Genomic DNA, 21,348 nt, shown 5'->3' on the forward strand with positions numbered 1-21,348 from the left:
GCAATACAAAAGGGAGGGAGAAATGGGACAGAGGGAGAAGAGGTAGAGAGAGAGAGAGAGAGAGAGAGGAAGTCTGTGGCAGTCTACCTTGATTTCTCTAGGGTCCCCACACACACAAACACACACGCACACACACAGGCTGCATAAATATGCTCCCTGCACTCGTCACACACATTTTTCTTGTCCCAACTGGGGAGGTGTGAAGAAAATCTCTTCCTTCCTTGCAACCCTTAACACACACACACACACACACACACACACACACACACACACACACACACACACACACACACACACACACACAAACACAGGGTTCTGTTAAGATGGGCTCTGATAAGATGTAAAGCGAGGGAGCCTGTTAGCTTTCTCCAAGCAGAACAAAGCAAGAGAACTGAGACCTGTGTGTGTGTGTGTGAGTGAGTGCGTGCGTGCATGCACAGAAAGGGGTGCAGCAGTGCATTGCCTACGCTTTAGAAACTTCTTTTGGGAACCTTCTTTCTTTTCAAGCTGCCCCCTCAGTAGGCTACGACCTCCTACCCCCAAACACACACACACACACACACAAACACGCTGAAGACGCGTCTCCCCCCTCGTACTTCAATTGTTAATCCCATTGATAAACTCAAATGTAGTTTTTTGGTCTGTTCTTTTGTGTTGTATTGCACCCTTGCACGCACGCGCGCGCGCGCACACACACACACACACACACACACACATACACACACACACACACACCCACACACACACACCCACATCCATCCATACAATGCCTGGTGAAGTGATGTCATTTGTTTCAACACACATTTAGTTGTATTCTCAAACGTAACAACATTTGAAGCATTTCATAGTTATAAGTGTCGGTTAGTTTATCAAAAACAATTCATATTTTATATTAATAATATCTAGCTGAGTTGATAAAAAATAATAATTAGATCTAGTAATTACTACTGTAATAATGAGTAATGAGCAGGAAACACAAAATGGCTTGATTCATCTGTTTGATTCAAGTATTTTCTTTTTTATCATTCAGACATTCACATTATGTATGTGTTACATACATTTTGTTTTTCCTTTTCTGTGGTGGGTTGAAGTAATTACATGAAGGAAGAAGATGAAGATGAACTTTGAATTGTAAAATCACGGGAGATATGTATATGCTCACATGCTGTAAGTGAAGTGTTTGGTAGTGTTTTCATCCATATGCGATTAATCTCTCTCTGTCTTTATTATTGTGCTGCTGATGTCTTGACATTATTGTGACAGCGTTCAGACCAGACTTGTGCCGTGTTGGAAGTGTTATGGGAATGTTACCGCTGGCACTTTCCCATACGGATTTTCATACGGAAAATGACGGCTAAAAGACCAACATGGAAAATTGCCCGTACATTTACATTACGAGGCCAATGCCTGAAAGGGTCTAAAATATGTCCCTTTCTGTTTGTGTTAACAAACGTGTTTATGTATTCCATGTGTGACTGTAATGTTTGGATACAGCAGTCTGGGTTTGTCCTCTCTGTCACCAGGAAACCCCAGCGGGCCCAACGAGGTTAGCCAGCACTAATCCTCACTGGAGCGTCTCTGTTAGGCCAGAGGTGACCTTAAGAGGCCCCCAGTGTGTGGTCTACCCTTCTCTCTCATTTTCTGTCATTTATTTTGATCTGTGTCAGTTCCTATGGACTGTTGCTCTGTTAGTAGAGGGGCCTATTGATTAGTTTTTTATAGTTGCATGCTTGTACAGTCATATTGCTGCTATTTTGTTAGCTTAGTAGATGGAAACTTTCCACCATGGTTCCTTTGTTAGTGAGATCATTTTACGTCCTGTTTGATGGGAACATTTCAAAAGGTGATTTATTTGATTTATCTCACGATTATGTCGATTAATTGTTTGATCTATAACACATCAGAAAACTGAAAAATGCACAATATCCTCAAGCACAGAGGCATCATCAAACGTCTTGTTTCGTCCGACAACAACCCAAATATGTTCAATACAGCACTGTAAGACCAAGGTTTTCTTTTCTTTTTTACATGTAACTATCAAGTTTCTTTTTTTTTGTGCTTAAAAAAGTAAGACAATTGATCAATTACCAAAACAGTTCATGATAAATTTTCGATTTACTTATTGATTAATAGACTAACTTTTGCACCTCTAGTCAAAGCTTCAGTGCTCCTTGTTAAAGATTGTCCAACTGTGAAGAACTCTACTGGAGAGATGAACAGCATTCCTCCAAAACACATGTGTATGGTGTTTAGATGATGATGATGATGATGGTGGAGAGCGCTCTCTAACACGTCGCTCCTAAATCTAGCATAGGAGTTCAGCTACGTTGAGATCTGGAGTCACATCGTTTCATACTTACACCCTTCAGGAAGCCCTGTGACATGAATTATTTATCAAGGTATTTTCTTTATTATGTCACTTGTGTGTACGCCAATAAATGAAGTGAAGTGCGTTAAAATATCTTAGCACAGTTGATTCTGGTAATGGCTACTTTTAGCAAAACAGTCACACAACAATTAACCTATAGAAGCAGAGTTTGTGTGACATCACTACTTGCTATGGAACTGCAAATGGGGCTTCATTCACTGATACTCTACTGACCGTAACTGCACATTATTTTACCCACATTAAATAAGTCACCTTCAGTGCTGCACATACATCAAGTGAGTATATGTTCTGTGTAAAAGGTCTGATAGATGTGACACACCTTGTGTTAAATGCCCAAAAAGTGCTAAAAGCTCACTGAGAGGCACAAGTCATTATTAGCTAATGACATCTGGATCAGCTTCAAATGCATTTGAATAAAAGCCACAAAGGGTGCTGTCTTTCAACGTGGACCGGTCACTAAATTGGATTGTTGCCAGATCACTGTACAACACTTACTTGTCGTAGTACACAAGGGACCCCTAAAAAGGCCAACATCAATCTGGACCGGTGTGTTGTTTTAGTAGAGTTTTATTACTGATGGCAATTTGTATTTTTTAAGCGCCTCTTTCAGTTCAAACTTTCCATTGATATTTGTTATTTAGATCAGTCAGTCTGCAAGCTTTCATAGTTCTTTTCCATGTGATAATGCACAACTCATTGACACAAAGGCTATCAAATCCAAGTATTGTAGATATATATATATATATATATATATATATCTACATCTACAATACTCTATATATATATATATATATATATATATATAGTAGATTGAGTATTTTTTTTGGATTTTTAGATTTTATCATCTAGCCACCAAAATCTTATAGAAACTAAATATAAAACAATATAATACACAGATAATGTATGTTATCCTTGTCACAAGGATACAAGTGGAATCTTAGTTGTACACTGTACAACTCCACAATGATGTCAGTCACAAAGCCTTTTATTTTTCAATTAATGATTGATTAATGAATTAAATTCAATGTTAGGTTTTAAGCCATAAGCATCCATACTGACAGAGGAACTGTGTCTTAGTGCTGTGGGATTACAGAAGACATGTTGTGCCAAACCACAGCGTAGCAGCTCTGCCACCCTGCCAGGCCAAAACCACAAGCTTTCCCAGAGGCACTGTGGCAGCTGCTGTGAGAGCTACTGCCTCCAACAGTGGGAGGTCAGCATCCCTGAGTTACTGAGCTACACACACACACACACAACACACACACACACACACACACACTCACATACTTTACATGCATACTGTCATACGTTTCCTATGTGTGTCGTCCAACTTGTTATTTTTTCTTATTTGAAAGTGTATGATTCAAGGACAGAGATATTAATGTAAAACTTGTTTGTGTATACAAAATATCTTTTTTCTTTTCAATGGCTGATTGGTGCTAGATGGCAATAATGTTAGAGGTTTTATGTTTTTGACATTGCATGTTTTTCACGATTCACGATCCAACTTTTTCAGTCCTCATATCGATACTGGTGCAACAACACTAACACAGAAGGGTTAGCAGAACTTTCTGTGTTGTCTAAAGTTGGTACTTCATTGGAAATGCAAATGCTTTGTTGCCTCAACATGTGTTTGGATGGATCAATAGTGTTCTTCTTATATTCAGTGCAGTTTTGCATGTTTGCACACTGCAAGATGTTGTCTGCCATGTTTGTTTGTGAAATGGAGCCTCAGTAATGTAACACGTGATAGGCTTTTGAGCTGTCCTACAAAACACTTAGAAATGCCTGGCACTCAACACATACAGACAAACAAGCACAGATAAAAATGATAATGATAATAATATGACATTTCAAATAAATCATTAATTTTCCCTTGACATAAATATAGGACATATAATAAACATAAGACAAATCATCCAATTCCCTAATGAGTACAATCAAGGCATCATCATATACCTAATATAAGTTAGGAATGTCATAGTCTTCCAGAAAACTGTCATTCACAGAGAAACTTGTTATTTTTTTAAATAGCTTATCTTTTCTCAAGTAAGGGGAGAAGTGTCATTCCTTTCAGCCACTGGGAGATTCCAGTTTTCCATGAACTGGGTATACACAATTATTCTGAAGAGCTCTAGATGATAGTTCAGAATGCATCATTTGGGGTTAAGAAGAATCTCTTATGTATGATTTATCTTTACTAAGATAATTGCAATTAGATCAGACCACTCATATATGTGGTTTGATTCAGTTGTTTTTTGTAGCAGAGCAATGCAATGCAATTGGTATAATTTATTCAATATAAGCATCATTGCAACAAAATAACCAACGTAGCTACAAGCCATAATCAAGTCATTGTCATATTGACAGGGTGGTCAAGTAGTTAGCTGGCCTCAGATGACAACCAATAACAGCATTCAATAAGTGAGTTTCTTTAGTTACAAAACACAGTTGCAACATTTTTACAGCTCTGGTCAGGGTCACAAACAACCTGCTGATGGCAGCTGACGCTGATTCCCCATCTCTACTCATCCTCCTGGATCTGACTGCAGCGTTCGACATGGTCGACCATCAGATCCTCCTTCAGCGCCTCCACTACACCATCGGACTCTCTGACTCCGCCCTGAGATGGTTCCGGTCCTACCTCTCTGGAAGAACAGAGTACATATCCTTGGGAGGTGCAAGTTCCCAGATACACCCAGTAACCTGTGGTGTCCCTCAAGGGTCGGTTCTTGGCCCCACTCTGTTCACCCTCTACACTCTGCCCCTTGGTCGTGTCATCAGCCAGCATGGAATACCATTCCATTGCTACGCTGATGACACACAGCTATATATAAAAACCGACCCGATGCCACATGCAGCCCCACTGTCGACATCTTCATCGTCATCACTATCATCATTGAACACCTGCCTTGAGGAGATAAAGGCTTTGATGAAAGAACATTTCCTTCAACTAAATAGCTCCAAAACAGAGGCTATTTTAGTTGGCTAGGTGTAAGATTTGACCCTCATCTGACCTTTGACATCCACATCAAACATCTGTGCAAGACCTCCTTCTACCACCTCAGGAACATTGTAAAACTCCGCCCCACACTCTCCCTGTCAGATGCTGAACAACTCGTCCACGCCTTTGTCTCCTCAAGGTTGGACTACTGCAACGCTCTCCTCATCGGGATTCCAAGTGGGAGCCTTCAAAAGCTCCAATATATCCAAAACAGCGCCGCTAGGATCCTGATGAGGGTGCGAAAATATAACCACATCACACCCATTCTCCACTCCCTGCACTGGCTTCCTGTCTCAGGATTGAGTACAAAATCTCCCTACTCACCCATCAGTGCATACATGAAAATGCTCCTCTGTACCTCAAGGAACTCCTCCCTCAACAAACCTCCACACGCAACTTCCGCTCCTCTAAAAAAACTTTGCTCCACCCCCCCTAGACCAAGCTCTGCACCATGGGCGATCGGGCCTTCTGCTCAGCCTGCTCCTTACCTGTAGAATTCCCTCCCAGAACACCTGAGGGCACCACAGGCCACCGACTCCTTCAAGAAGGAACTAACAACCTTTCTTTTCAAAAAAGCCTCTCCGTAAAATCTTATGTCTGTTGTTGTTGTTGTTGTTGTCCTTCATTTTAGCGCCTTGAGATTGCTTTTAGCTTTGAAAGGCGCTTTACAAATAAAATGTATTATTATTTTTGAAACGTGTTGCCATCTATTCTCACTGTGGTAAAAAGTGCTTGGTGCTGGTAAAAAAAGGTTTTAATGTAATGTTTCAAATGTTACTTATCTCCTCCTTTCTAGGCTCACCTCTCCTCCTGTTTGCCAACCGGCGTGACGTACGATTGGTAGATGCAGAGGGCGTGCGGGGTGAGTCGACCATCGTTGTTAGTGACCTCGAGGATGCAGCAGCGGTGGACTTCCTGTATTCCGAGGGCCTGATATTTTGGACAGATGTCAGTGAGGAGGCCATCAAACAGACGCACTGGAATCAGTCATCCAACTGTAAGACTTCATACTATTCCCTGTGTGTTTATTTTCCTGCTTACTGAAGGTTTTTAGTCTTAAAAACCAGCAGTAACAGGCTTTGTAAGCTACTTATGTTCAGTGTTTTATTAAGAATGCATCCTTTCTCTTTTCTCCATTTCACACTGTGTATGTTTTGTGGTTGCAGCACTTAAAGAGGCCGTGGGAACTGGCCAGACAGTGGTAGTGTCAGGGCTGGACAGTCCTGATGGGCTGGCCTGTGACTGGTTGGGTAGAAAGCTCTACTGGACCGACTCGGAGACCAATCGGATTGAAGTAGCCAACCTGGACGGCACCTCCAGGAAGGTCTTGTTTTGGATGGACTTGGACCAGCCCAGGGCCATCGCTCTGAACCCCGCCCAACGGTAACAAAGACACATGAAACCCTTTTTACTTATGGTTATAAAATACATTAAAGATTATAGGAGACATGCTAGGTGTGACATTTACAATGGCCAGAAGATACTAAGATCGAGTAGAAAAAAAATATTTTTATATAAACAACTATTATTATTATTATTATTATTATTAGTAGTAGTAGTAGTAGTAGTAGTAGTTGTAATTGTAAAAAAATAAACAACATCCTTATTTACCAATATGCCACTATATTCAAAATTCAATCAGACTCCATTTTTAGTCAATGATGTGACTCACATTCAAGCTTTTAATCTGGAAAGTGAATCATAAAAACTGAAATATATATTGACAATTCTCTTATCGTACTCTATATTACCTAAAGAATACAAATTTGAACTAATGAAACATTACTACTTTTTTTTAGCTCTGTCTCTGACTGTAGGTGTGTGCGCACGTGTGTGTGTGTGTGTGTGTGTGTGTGAGTCGGGAGCGAAGCCCCGCCCTTTGTGAAACAGAGCAGAGCAGAGGAGAGAATGTGAATGCGCAAAGCAACGCAGGTAGACACTGATTCGTGCACATGAATTAGATAGATAACATAAGCGTTTAGTTTATTTAATAAAAAAGTACCTGTTCAATGTGAAAAGTGAGTTGTGAATATAAATAACAAACAAACTTGAATTTCAGGGGGGCGCGGGGTTCTGTTGGGGGGGCACAAGACAATGGTAGGGGAAACACTGGTTTAATGTACTCAAAGGCGCAGGTTAAAGTGCTTAAAAACAACATAAATTAAAATTCAGTGTGTAACATATGTGCAAGGATTAAATACATAAACTACGTTTGTATATTACATTGCACAAAATTATATTTCCACTTCAAAATAGCAGAGCTAACACTTTTAAGGAATAGGATTTACTTGTTAGCATAGCGACTGGTGCTTCTCTATTAGTATTAGCTACTAGTATTTCAACCTGTGTGTTTGTTAGCGTAGCGGCGAGCGCTTCGGTAATCAAATTAAAACTCACCAATGCGGTTATTTCTCAACAACTAGCAACGACAGGATCATCCGGTTGTACTTACCAGATCGTTATGTTTAAGAAGCCATCATGGCTGCTTTAGCTAACTTTAATCAAGAATTTATAGTTTCTTTTTAATCCAAGGTTAATGTTTAGCTCTTGTCACGGTGCCCAGAGCCACACAACCTCCTCTCCAACATGGGGACCTGGAAGAGGACAGACGACACAAAAGCCCTTTTCACACATGCTCTGCAACCCTGAAATTATTTAGACATTACCTAGAGGAGCTGTATGTGAGAATTCAGACCGGACATCAAACAGACTTTACCCTGCCAGCTCCAGTACAAAGTATGTGTAATGTCTGATTGGGCCCATGTGTGATTAGGCCCGCTCATTGACCGGAGAATTCACAGTAAGCAAGGGGGGGTGTTAATGATGTTTCTATGTGGCTGGCATGAGACAGAAAGAAAACAAACATCCGAGCGGGAAGAAGAAGGGTCCTTTACAACAAGACCTCAATGATAATGTCTAACGGGAGCGGTGACTAGATTCAGGAACTTCTGTCTGTGAGGGCCGATGCCAAAATGGTCAGACGAATTTAAGGAACGGCCAGAGACTTGTTTGTATACAACCAAATTACGAGCCGGCTACGAGACCGCAGTGTAATCCACGTCATGTCGTTCTTCCTGAACTCTCTACCCAGGCGCCACTTGTCTAAACCAAATGGAGTATTTCCAATAAGTGAGAACGCCTCTGACACGGACAATCTCCTATTGACATAACAAAAAAAATGCAACGTTCAATGAGTATCTCTACGAGTTGATGTGGATTGTTACATTTGTTAAAATGAGCATATCTGTTCTGTGAGACTGACATGATATGAAACACTCTTCAGAAACACTTCAAAAATGCAATGGGTGTGCCTGTTATAACGATCCAGAGTAAACATTACTCATTAAGAAAATGTAATCACTGACATCTCAAAACCTAGATGTATATTGTAAAACCAAAACGGCAAGGCACTGTACCTCAAACAGTATGTGAGAAAATACGTTTCTTGAACAGACCCTTAAATGGTGTCTTAGATTGGTTATTAAGGAAAAAGTCACTTTCTTTAGCACCTCTTGCTTGTTTTAAAGAACATGCCCACTAAGTCTTTAAATTAAAGTCTTACAATATAATAGCAATAAAGTGTAAACAATGCCGAAATATCCTAGGAAACCTAGCATCCCTGAGCTGAAGGTGCAGGGTGCAATGACAGTGAGACATGAGAATGAATAGAAAGCTGGTGGAAGAGAAGGCCTGTTATGTAGAGTGTCCGATCTCTGTGGTTTGAGCTCACACTGACCTCCCTTCTCTCTTACACACTACTTGTTGGATCAGCACAGCCTGAGCTCCTCAGACGATAAGTTTGCTGTTGTGGGTTCATTCTGTCATACTGTCACACCTGCAATACAGTGAAGCAGAATTACTTATGATTGTTTTAACAGTTTTGTATGACGGTTTGGGGTACAGAAGTCTCTAACTACGATCTCTGCAGAACTTGTATAAAGAATCTGCACTGAAACCAAAGGTTCAATGAGTCCACTGACCTCCTGAGTTCAGGCTAAATATACTGAATCCTTTCCTTCAACTGAAATTAAACACTTTTTTCCTGTATTGCTCAAGCTTTATTTTTCTATCATACTGTAAACAGACTGAATACTATGTCAGCTCCAGTAACATTCAGATTGTACAGCTAACATTTCTATAGATTACGCTAACCACAGGGTGTGTCTGTGTTTGGAGTTGTTGGCATATCTGTTGGTCATACTGTAACTGAACCCCAGTGGGTGCAGGGCAGGCGGGAGAAAAAAGGGAAACACTCATTAAACACATTAAGAACACAAACTCTCAGACAAGTTGTGGACACTACAATTTACCTGAAACCCTTGCTTGTAGGTGAACACAAAAGATGTTATTGATGTTATGACCCAAAACTGACCTTTTATAATGGCTGGTAGTTGGTAGTTGGTAAGTAATATATAACAACAGGAATGAAGACCACAACTACAAAATATGATTCAGGTTGTTCTTGTCCTTTAAATCAGTATACAGTGTATGAATCCAAGTCAATTCAGCTCAGGTTGGTTCAAGTCTGTTTAAACAAAGTCTGTTTTGTTGAATTAGATAGTAATTACACATTTTTAAAAACTTGAGTTTTGTCAACATTTAATAGGATTATGTTTGATATATAAAATAGATCAGAGCCATTTCAAATGGAAACATCTGCATAAAGATGTACATTAAAATGTAGAATGGCAATGATGATATTATATAGCTTAATATCAATAAATGATATGTGCAGACCCAAACCCACAGTGAATGTATCTACTAACAAGTATTGTGTGTGTATCATAGCCTGATATCTCATCTTCCTCCCCAGAGGGGAAATTCAGGACAAACACACCGTTGTTTATTTTTACTCAATCCCACACACACCGTCCTACTGCCACAAAAATGAATTAGAGCACCAAATGTAGATTAATCCTCCGCTGAAAATAGTCCCCAACAAATACACTATTTCCTCCTGTTTAAATAACGTTTGATAAAACTGCAGTGACCAATGTGGAGCTTACTAATAAGCCTTTTAGACTACCAGTATATACAGTATATTTCAGTGTGTTTTTAAGAATAACGTGTTCAGAAGGACAGACAGGCATATCACCCAGGCATAGTGGGCTGTAATTAGCATGAGGATGACTCTTTAACATTAGAAATGCATCAGATAGCTAAGAGGAGCAGAACAATAGGGAGTTTGTTCCTAAAGCAGGAGAGTGAGCAGCTGTCCAAGTAATCACTGACTCAGTCGTGATTAACAACCTCAACCAGTAAACTCAAACTAACCTTTAAGTTTGTATGCGTTTGTTTCACTAACATATTTCTTCTCTGTTTCCCCTCCAGCTACATGTACTGGACAGACTGGGGAGAGGAGCCCAGGATAGAGCGTGCTGGTATGGACGGCAGCAACAGGTACCGTAACTATATAACCCTTAAGCAAAGCCAACATCACATGTTTATACTACGGTATCCTCGGTGCAGCCAGGTGTACACAAGCAGTAACAATTCTACAAGAACATCACAAAATAAAAGCACCAGTTGTAAGATCGTTTTGTGTGCCTCTGTCTCTAACAGGAAAGTTATAGTGGTGGTGGACATATACTGGCCCAACGGTCTAACGATAGATCTGGTGGAACAGAAGCTGTACTGGGCAGATGCCAAACTCAGCTTCATTCACAGAGCTAACCTGGACGGATCAGCACGGTATGGCCCTTTGTGTATGTGTGTGTATGGGAGTGAATATAGTTTTAAAGTATACAGTGCTAACTTAGAGGATGTTTATATTACAAAGAAAAGGCTCCCTAAACTTATTTTAAGAAGTTAAATGTAATCTTACGTACCTGTTATCACAAATAAACTTAGTGGAAAGGCTTTTTACAGATAGAGTTCAGTCAGCCAACACAAGTAGAAAAGTTAATTGATATGAGAATACAATCTGGCAGGAAGGTTTATCTCTGCCGTCCTGGCTCAGACCTCATCACTCCCTGCTGCATACACTTGAGCCAGTAACAGACAGAGAAAGTGGTGTGATGATATAAAATATCTTCCCCCAGACGACGAGAATCAGAGCGCAAGTGGATGCTGTAGTAGTAATGATGGTACCAGATATATTTGCAGAACAGAGGGAGTGTCTAACAGACTGACAACTGATACTTGAGTTGACTGTCTGAACTCAATCCAGTCATGGCATGTATCTCCTAAAAACGAGGCAAAGTAGGTGCATTATGCAAAAAGAACATTTCTTAATTCTTTTTAAAAATAAGACTTAGAGGTCTCTCATTATCCACATCTTCGTCATCATAATCATTATCATCAAATGTTCTTCTAAACACATGAATGATGTCTTCCAATAATGTAAGCGCATGTAAGAGGTACTGTGTACATGGGTTTGTGTATATTCTCCCCACATTGAATCCCAGCTGCACTTTGGTCAGTGTCACTGCTTATTTTCTGTTGTCCTGGGGACAGACTACGGATGCTACTGTGAGAAAAATATCCCACCGGTTAATAAACTTGTGACTTGTTACCGATTACACCAGACATTTTACAAGAGTAGCTTTGTCGATGAAGTTCAGAGCGCTTACTTTAATTTTTAACGTTTGATGGCTGTGTGTCCGGCCTCTCCAATCGAGTTTTCCGCTGCGGGGTGACCGCTCTGTTCTGCTGTACGGAGCAGACTCTTTCAGTTTATAACTGAGGAGAGAAAATGTGGGCGCTGATAGCCTACGTGAAAATGCACTAAATGGCTTTTTATTTTTATATAAAAAAAAAAGCTATGTGGCTATTAATTGGTGTCTCCCAACTACACTGAATACCACTGCAAGCCTAGGACAGACATGTGCTCCCTCTGTGACGCTTGGTAAATCACAGGCTTCACAGGGAGGTTGTAACGTCAGAAAGATACAACACATATACAATTCTGGCACCTTGAAATGTTAAAGTACAAAATACTATTTCAGGATCCCCTATTGAAACTTTAAAGATCAGTATAACATTCTTTGAGTTTTCAGCCTGTTCAACTTCTTTCCACCAGAGAAAGGGGGGGGGGGGGGGGGGAGAAAAATAGCTGTACAGACAGAATGAAAGAAAAATAGAGAGAGAGAGGGTTGTCCAACACAAACAGAGCTGTGGTATGGAGGCCCCAGTCAAAACACACAAAGCCCTCTCTCACAGCTCAATCTTTCCTTCTTTCCTTTATCAGCCTTCTTTCTCCACATCTTATAATTCTCTCTGTTTCATAATGTTTCAGGTCCAACCTAGAAACATTGGTGTTGTGACTCTTAAAAGTGACCAGGGTTCTGACATGAGACGGATATGTTAAATTGCCATCAGATTAACATAAAGGGGTGCCTGTCTGAAAGGGGCTTAAGGCAGAGCCCCTGACACACATTCTGTTTAGCTGATTATAATTTTAAAAGCTGACCACGGTGTCTTTTTTATGCAACCACTAGCAGCCAAGGACCTTTATTGCATGTAATTCTCCATCTCTCTGTTTTGTAATCTCTCTATTGTCACAAAAATGCATAAAAAACCCAAAAATTGTATTTAAACAAAGTAAGATAACGTTCCTCACACTCTTATTCACTCTTATAACCAATTATTGACACACAGAGTCAGAAATGACTATAAAGGCTGCTGCTCTCTTGGAAACTACTGTTAGTGTAGCATAATGTTACCTGCAGCTAATTTATACAGTTGTAACAATAATATGATGTAGAGGTTGGATTAAATCCAAACCAAAATTTAGTCTAAATGATTTACGCTGTTGGAAAAATGTGGTATGGTCAGCCAGCGTCTTCTTTCCTATGACAGCAGCACAGCATCTCCCTCTTATTGCTTGATGCTGCACAACGCAGTATTTTTATGTAACCATGGCGCTCATTGTGCAGCCATGTGTAGGTATGTGCAGGAAAATATGATATTCTGTTTTACAGAAGATGCTCAGAATTGAAGGGTTAGGGTTATTCTAAAGGCTTTAGAATTTAAATAATTTTCCTGTTTTCCATTTAATTTGCACACACACAAACTCAAAGCTGAAATCTGGAGTTGTTTAAATTTGCTCTTTCTTTTTTTCCCTTAACCACTGCTGGCAGCCTCCTCTCCTTTCACAGCACACACACACACACACACACACACACACACACACACACACACACACACACACACACACACACACACACACACACACACACACACAGAGGACTAAAATGATGATTGATGAAAGCCAGTTTGTGGTGTGTTGATTTTCTAAATACAAGCCTCCTTTGATCTGGTGCCTCACTGCGTTTGTGTGAGTGCATTTTCCTGTAAGTGATTCTAAAGTGTGTTTTAGAAAAGAACCACTCTCTCCTGATCAAATCTAACACTTGATGCTCTTTGTAATAGTTTGGCCCTAAGGATTGAGAGAAAGCATACCTTCACCAGGCTGCACAGTATTCCAAATGTGTCAATAATAAAGTGTTACAAAACTTGCCGTCCACATTGCAGTGGAATGTGTTGTAGATATTCATGGTCCCAGGGGAGTATTCCTCATGGTTCTCTGACCTTTCCTCTCGTGCCTCCATCAGGCCAAAGTTTCACTTGTACACAAGAAATCTAATAATCTAATGAGCAGATCGTAATGAACACATTTGTGCTCGCCAGAGAACAACTTCGTTGCATATCAAATCTTTCAGTTTCATCACTTTTCTTGAAGACCACCCTCATGCCAAAATGTTCTGCCAAGAGGACAAGCTCTTTTGATTTCAGTGACCGTATGGCTTTCCTCTCGTGCCACCATCATGACATATTTGATCCTTTTTAGCTTCACTGCTGATGAGGCAAAGTCTTTTGTTTATTGTTCAAATTGTCCAACACCTTTGTTTAGTGTGGTTCCATAAACATTGCAGTCTAGGAGTCGATAGTGGGGCTTCAGACTTTTAGGGCTTAGTTTTTGTTCCAGCACAAAGCCAGCAATTAAAGCTGGCATCTAGTGTCTGATTTCAACCAAGTTTGCCAATTTCCTTCTGTCTTTTATTAAGGCAAAGCTATTGGATGGCTGCTCATGTTTAGGTTTTTGTAAAAAAAAACAAGTTGATACTATGGTATAATTAAGGTATTGAAAAAAGCATAACTTGGTCTGGGTATTGCAACTCGTATCCGCACCACTATCAAAACATTCAACTTCAGCCGGAGGTGGGTTGAGTGGTGAAGCTCAGGTTGTGTTTAGACTCTGCAATATTGATATTGGTGTTGGTATGATATTGCTGCTTTTTCTTACATCAAACTCAAGTGTAAAAGGCAGTTTTTGTGGCTGAAGCTGACTGCTGCCTCTGGTCTTCCAAATTGTGAAATCTGTTGTCTCACAAGCATCTGCATCTGTATGTTTGAGGAACACATGGCCCTTAGTCTGGTGAAGGAGTTTAAGATCCATTAAAGTAATAATCCAAACATGAATGGCACATAGTGATGATTTTGTAAGTATAACTTAATTGAGTGTAATTACACATACAAAGCTTGGGTAGGTAACATTGGAGAAGCAGCAAGAGTATTTTAAAATGATCCAACTGAAAACCCAGTCCAATGTCTTTTTCAATAAAAGTAGCTTGCAGCAATAGCTCCAGAAGTCGCTAAATCTAGTGAGAAAGTTGCTAAATTGGCAACACTGACACTCTTCAGACTTCCCTCCAGAGCCACGCCAAAATGATCATTCTGAAAGTAAACATCCAACATGGCTAGTGTTAGCACTCACAGCTGTTAAGATAGCACCTTGTGGAAGACTCTGGTGATACGCAATGAGTGCACGGGCAGAATGTGCGCAGGTAGACAGGTAGGTAGGTAGACAGGCAGGTAGACAGGCAGGTAGGTAGGTAGACAGGTAGGTAGGTAGACAGGCAGGTAGGTAGACAGGCAGGTAGACAGGCAGGTAGGTAGACAGGCAGGTAGGTAGACAGGCAGGTAGGTAGACAGGCAGGTAGACAGGCAGGTAGGTAGACAGGCAGGTAGGTAGACAGGCAGGTAGGTAGACAGGCAGGTAGGTAGACAGGCAGGTAGGTAGACAGGCAGGTAGGTAGACAGGCAGGTAGACAGGCAGGTAGGTAGACAGGCAGGTAGACAGGCAGGTAGGTAGACAGGCAGGTAGGTAGACAGGCAGGTAGGTAGACAGGCAGGTAGGTAGACAGGCAGGTAGGTAGACAGGCAGGTAGACAGGCAGGTAGGTAGACAGGCAGGTAGACAGGCAGGTAGGTAGACAGGCAGGTAGGTAGACAGGCAGGTAGGTAGACAGGCAGGTAGGTAGACAGGCAGGTAGGTAGACAGGCAGGTAGGTAGACAGGCAGGTCAGCTGTCCAATGTAATAAATCCATCTATTCGTTTCCTTCGGGCCCAATGAAACGAATAGATGGAGTTATTACAGTCCTGCCACAGATACCGGATTAAAACATATTTTTTGTCTGAGCATTTGATTTGAACACAAATATAATAAAAGAAAATTCTAAAATACTATCTTAAAATTGATAATATAATAATTACTTAAAAATGGCTTGTCCATTAAAGTACTCACTATTTTTACTTTCCCAGATTTTAGAAATATTTCACTTCCATTGCAGATGAGTAGCATTTTGCAACCCAAAACACAAACCTTCCTCTGATTCTTCATTTCTTCTTGCAGTGAAACTGTGGTGGAGGGCACCCTGACCCATCCTTTTGCTCTAACACTGTCTGAGGACACCTTATACTGGACCGACTGGCAGACCCGCTCCATCCATGCCTGTAACAAACACAGTGGAGACAAAACCAGAGAGATCCTCAGTGGGATTTACTCTCCTATGGACATCCAGGTCCTGGAGCCCTATCGGCAGCCTAACAGTGAGTGAACTGTTGCTCTGATGTGTATGTGTAGTACACGTGTATTAAAGTGAGATCAATATACATCACATTACATTTGTCATTTAGCAGACGCTCGTATCCAGAGCGACTCACAGTGAACTAACTACAGGGACATTTGTCTCCCTGGAGCAACCCTCCGGTGTTCTATTTGGAAGCCTAACCACTAGACCACCATCCCTATACCAGGAAACCATTTTATTAAAGTGGTGTAATGGATCTGTGATGATCGATAAATAATGACATATTAACATAAGCTAATCATATTTTCTCCTTCACTTGTCTATTCTTCTTTCTCTGTTGGTGTGACTGCAGTCCAGACTCCCTGTAGTGACAGTAATGGAGGCTGTAGTCATCTCTGCCTGCTCTCTCCAGTGGAGCCTTTCTACAGCTGTGCCTGCCCCACTGGAGTCCAGCTTAAACCAGATGGAAAGACATGCAAACCAGGTATGGATCCTACTTACAAACTATCAGCCACTGGTAGCCCCTGTGAGAGGTGCACTGATAACAGTTTCTTATTGCTTTTATTCATTTGTTTGCGCTATACAGATATTTAGGGTAGGATTTCTTCTCAAAGTAGTTATGACTTACAAGTGTGGAAAACTAAAGCACCTGAGATACTGGAGTCACATTTGTACATTCTATTTAAACCCAGCCCTAGCATTGGATGCACAAAGTAATTAGTATTTGCTGTTGCTAACCTTCATTACCATTCTCTTTGGTGTGTAATGTAGAGATACTAATATAGAGTGTATCAGCTTCAGAACAAGTAAAAATGACATGTCTGCCAGCAGAGTGGGACACTAACTGACCAGCCGCCATGTTGATTCCCACGATGCTCAAACAATAGAGCCTTATTCTGCAAAAACACAACACTGTGTTAGAGTGTGTCTATGTCTGTTAGGCTGTGTTACGTGAATGTATTACATTTGAATGAAGCATGCCAACCAATCACTTAGCCACCGTAGACAATAAAAACAACAATGCTCTATTGTGTCAGCCTGCAGCTTGTGTGTGTGTGTGTGTGTGTGTGTGTGTGTGTGTGTGTGTGTGTGTGTGTGTGTGTGTGTGTCCGTGTCCGTGTCCGTGCTTCTAATTTGTTTTGCTTGGCTGGTTAAATTGAAGCCGTTTGTTATTACGCTGGCAGCAGAGCGTGTGTGTGTGTGTGTGTGTGTGTGTGAGAGTGAGACTGTTTGTCAGGGGTCTTTAAGTGTTTCAGAATGAAGTCAAGCAAAGAGAAGACAAGAGTGGAATCACAGATGCTTTCCCTCCTTCCTTTTCATTCTTTCCCTTCATTTATCCCCCCTCGCCTCCGTCATTTAGATAACGATGGAACAATTTTCAATGTCAAATCTGATTGGTGCCAAGGTTGAGAGATGCCAGATTTTGATTGGTTGTGAAAATGCAGCTGGAACGAGAGAGGAAGAACGATTTACATGATTTGCAGAACTGTGTGTTTTTCATATCTGAGCTATCTGACATTGTTTCAGATATTAAGATTATGTCCTATGTAATGTCTAATGTGCTGTAGCAGAGACACAATTTAACTACAGATATGGTTTTGTCTTTCTAGATTTGATAAAATATAGATTTTTATAGATCTACTTGAACTCAGTAATATTTCCTCTATACAGTCTTAAGATTCAGGTGAACTTATCTGAAATGTGAGACAAAGACGAGAAAGAAAGACAAGGCAGCTCGGAGAATAGAGAGAGAGACACACTTTGAACCGCTTTCAATGTGAGCTCTTCAGTCAGAGGTGTGAGAGAAATAGAAAAACTTTAATTGTCTCCCATGAGGTTAGTTTGGCTCTTGTTATATCTGAACCAACAGCCAAACACAGTGGAGGATCCCTCAGGACAACAGAGCCCTTTGTTTCCACACTGGATGTGATGATAGTGGAGCTCAGCTCAGGCGTCAATTCTTTCTCGCCACAGATAGATCCATGTTTTTTGGAATTTGTTTCCATGACTTTATTTGTCTGTCGGACATTATTATTAGGCCATATTGCTGCTAATTGATATATGATCATGCCGGTGTTGGTGTTCTCTTTCCTCTAGCCAGGGTGGAAAGTAACTAAGTATATTTCCTCAAGTTCTTTTTGTTTCACATTTTGTGCTACTTCTACTCCACTAGTAACACTTTTACCTCCACTAGATTTATTTCACAGCTGTAGTTACTACTTACTTTTCAAGTTTTACGCTTTAATTACAACACATATGATAAGCTTATAAATGACACTGATTGTTAAAGATTAAACCATGTGTCAGATCTCTGTGAGTTGTCAGCGGTTCCACCTAAGAGACATTTCTCCGATTGTTTGCAGCACAAAGAGGTTGAAGTACCCTATATTTATAAAAAAGCAAAGATTAGGGAATGAAAACAGATTTGTTTTGTTGGAAAACAGGCTTGAAAATGTTTTTCACCACAGATAGATTGATATTGAGGCTCTAATCGAGATACCAAGTACTCAGACTGAACTGCTGGACGGTGCCTTGATATCTATACTTTAATGACACAAGCTTTGGAGAAATGTACAATTTTCCTAATGAGAGGAAAAATGTTTATAATGATACTGACTGAACAGCAGATGAGTCTTAGATATGCAGAACTTTCTTATTTCCTCTTCCATTAATCATCTCATGACCCCTCAGATTCATCTGGTGACCCTTTGGAGGGAGCTCAACCACTGACAAACTAGCAAACTAGCTATCTGTATCTAAAGTAGTGAAAGCTATCTCAGCTAAAGCTGCTACAACCGTAACATGCTGCTCCAACTTTCATCCATCAGTGTTAACAATCTAATAATGTCGTATATATTAATAGTTCAGTCATTTTACTGCTGATACTTAGTATATTTAGCTGATTTTACTGCTGTGCTTTTACCTAACTATGATTATAAATGCGTGCCTTTTACTTGTATTGTATTTTTGTTATTGATACTTTTACTTAAGTAAAGGATCTTACACCACTGCTGGGTCTAATGCTCTTCAGTTCATTTTGGAACGGGCCTGACGTGTCCATGTCGGATCAGGTCTCTCTTTTTAAAAAACTATTTCATAAGGACACATAAGGTTTGAGTAGTTTTTTATGGGTGTGTTTGGGGTTGTCAAACTCGGCTATTTAAGTTCCTTTGCACATCATCATTGAAACCATAAGTAATACAAACAATACGTAATTGAGTAATTTGATTGTTTAGGAGCAGAGCAGGTTTTGCTGCTGGCTCGACGGACAGACCTGAGGAGAATCTCACTGGACCTGCCAGACTTCACTGACATAGTATTACAGGTACACACACACACACACACACACACACACACACACACACACACACACACACACACACACACACACACACACACACAGTCTGTCTCTCATGTATTCATCATTGTTCCTCTGCTCATGCAGGTCGATGACATTCGCCATGCCATAGCTATAGACTATGACCCGGTCGAGGGTTACGTCTATTGGACAGATGATGAAGTTCGGGCCATCCGGCGATCCCACATCGATGGCAGCAATGCCATGATGCTGGTTACCACGGAAATCAACCACCCAGATGGCATTGCTGTGGATTGGGTGGCCAGAAACTTGTACTGGACAGACACTGGCACTGACCGCATCGAGGTACATATTTACACTAGAGTTCTATTTACTGATACTGTTTGGTTTACTTTGTTACATCACTTAAGTTATGCAATTTTAAACCACTGACTGAGAATAAATATCTACAATTCTGACTCCTGACACATCACAATGTCCCCGTCCATAATGTACTTTTTTATTGTTTGATAAATATGAATGTAGTCCCAAGCCTCACTGATGATGCGTTATACCTGCAGCTTAAAACAAAAACATCCACCAATGGCTGATTCATAATAAGGAAAATGTATTATTATATTGTATAATGTGGTGTTCCAGGTTACCAGGCTGAATGGAACCTCTCGGAAAATATTAATTTCTGAAAACCTGGATGAGCCCAGAGCCATCGTCCTGGACCCCGTCAATGGGTAGGTGTTAGCGTGTGTGTGTGTGTGTGTGTGTGTGTGTGTGTACGTGTGTGTGTATGGGGCAGTAACTTTTGGGGGCATTTAGCAATCTGGGGACAGTTGACACTCGACAATTAAAAACAAACACTTGAGTCCAGTACTTTCCAAGTATATTGTGCAAAAAATAGAAACTAATTCTCTAACAAATGTTGACTACTTTTAGGCCAGCCACCAAAATAAATAATAGACAAGACTTTGTTGCAGCATTTGGATGTTCATGTTAGGAAAGTAAAGACTAACCAAAAATAAATTAAGAATTTGAATATTTGATACATGTTGGACTGGCTATAGCCCTGCATCCCAGCACACAGGGCGACACCAGAGAGGGAAAATGCCTGGGCTTATCAAGTAACAACAACAACACATCTAAAAACAACAGGAGATAACATGAACACATCTAAAGATATCAATAGCGTTAAACTCTTCTGGTAAAAGGGCTCTTCTTCTTTAGAAACTATACAATTATTAACAGCTGTAGGTGAAAATGCACAGTTTCTGTTCAAGAATCTTCCAAAACTGAAATGGATAGATTTGACCTAATATACAAGGTAAATATGTAAGATGTATGATTTCCCTGTGACTAGAAGTTGCTCCATCTTGTCTGATTGCCTCTGTCTCTGTCAGCTACATGTACTGGACCGACTGGGGCGAGCATCCCAAGATCGAGCGGGCACACCTGGATGGAACGGAGCGGGTGGTTCTGCTCAACAGCTCTCTGGGCTGGCCCAATGGACTGGCTATAGATCACGCTGCAGGAAAGCTATACTGGGGAGATGCTAAAACTGACAAGATAGAGGTATGTCTAATATCAGTCTATACAACATCTATGCACGGTTTCACTAGTTGAAAGACAGGGCAGAGGATAAGGGAGATATCTGAAAAGATTGAGGTGGAATTAGATGTGTGTGCATGCGCGTGTGTTTTAGTGACCCTAGAGAATGTGGAGTTATGCAATAGCTGGACAGGCTTACGCAGTATTGTGTAAGATTGTTGTCATCTGGTCCCATGTGATCTGGTCCGTCTCCTTTGTTTGTTTGTTTATCTATCTAGATCTC

The 21,348-nt window shown here is 40.7% G+C and overlaps 1 protein-coding gene across 1 annotated transcript in view; it reads left to right on the forward strand.

Moving 5' to 3' along the window:
* LOC115009730 (low density lipoprotein receptor-related protein 5) overlaps window positions 1-21,348 on the forward strand; it is a 58,119-nt gene that overhangs the window by 5,517 nt on the left and 31,254 nt on the right. Inside the window, exons 2-11 of the mRNA XM_029433925.1 lie at window positions 6,190-6,390; window positions 6,560-6,776; window positions 10,725-10,793; window positions 10,956-11,084; window positions 16,030-16,226; window positions 16,560-16,691; window positions 19,444-19,532; window positions 19,653-19,871; window positions 20,166-20,254; window positions 20,918-21,089. Coding sequence (XP_029289785.1) covers window positions 6,190-6,390; window positions 6,560-6,776; window positions 10,725-10,793; window positions 10,956-11,084; window positions 16,030-16,226; window positions 16,560-16,691; window positions 19,444-19,532; window positions 19,653-19,871; window positions 20,166-20,254; window positions 20,918-21,089 — 1,514 coding nt within the window. The remainder of the gene's footprint in view (window positions 1-6,189; window positions 6,391-6,559; window positions 6,777-10,724; window positions 10,794-10,955; window positions 11,085-16,029; window positions 16,227-16,559; window positions 16,692-19,443; window positions 19,533-19,652; window positions 19,872-20,165; window positions 20,255-20,917; window positions 21,090-21,348) is intronic.

This window comes from Cottoperca gobio, chromosome 6 (genome assembly GCF_900634415.1).
Source record: "Cottoperca gobio chromosome 6, fCotGob3.1, whole genome shotgun sequence".
Lineage (NCBI taxonomy): Eukaryota > Metazoa > Chordata > Actinopteri > Perciformes > Bovichtidae > Cottoperca > Cottoperca gobio.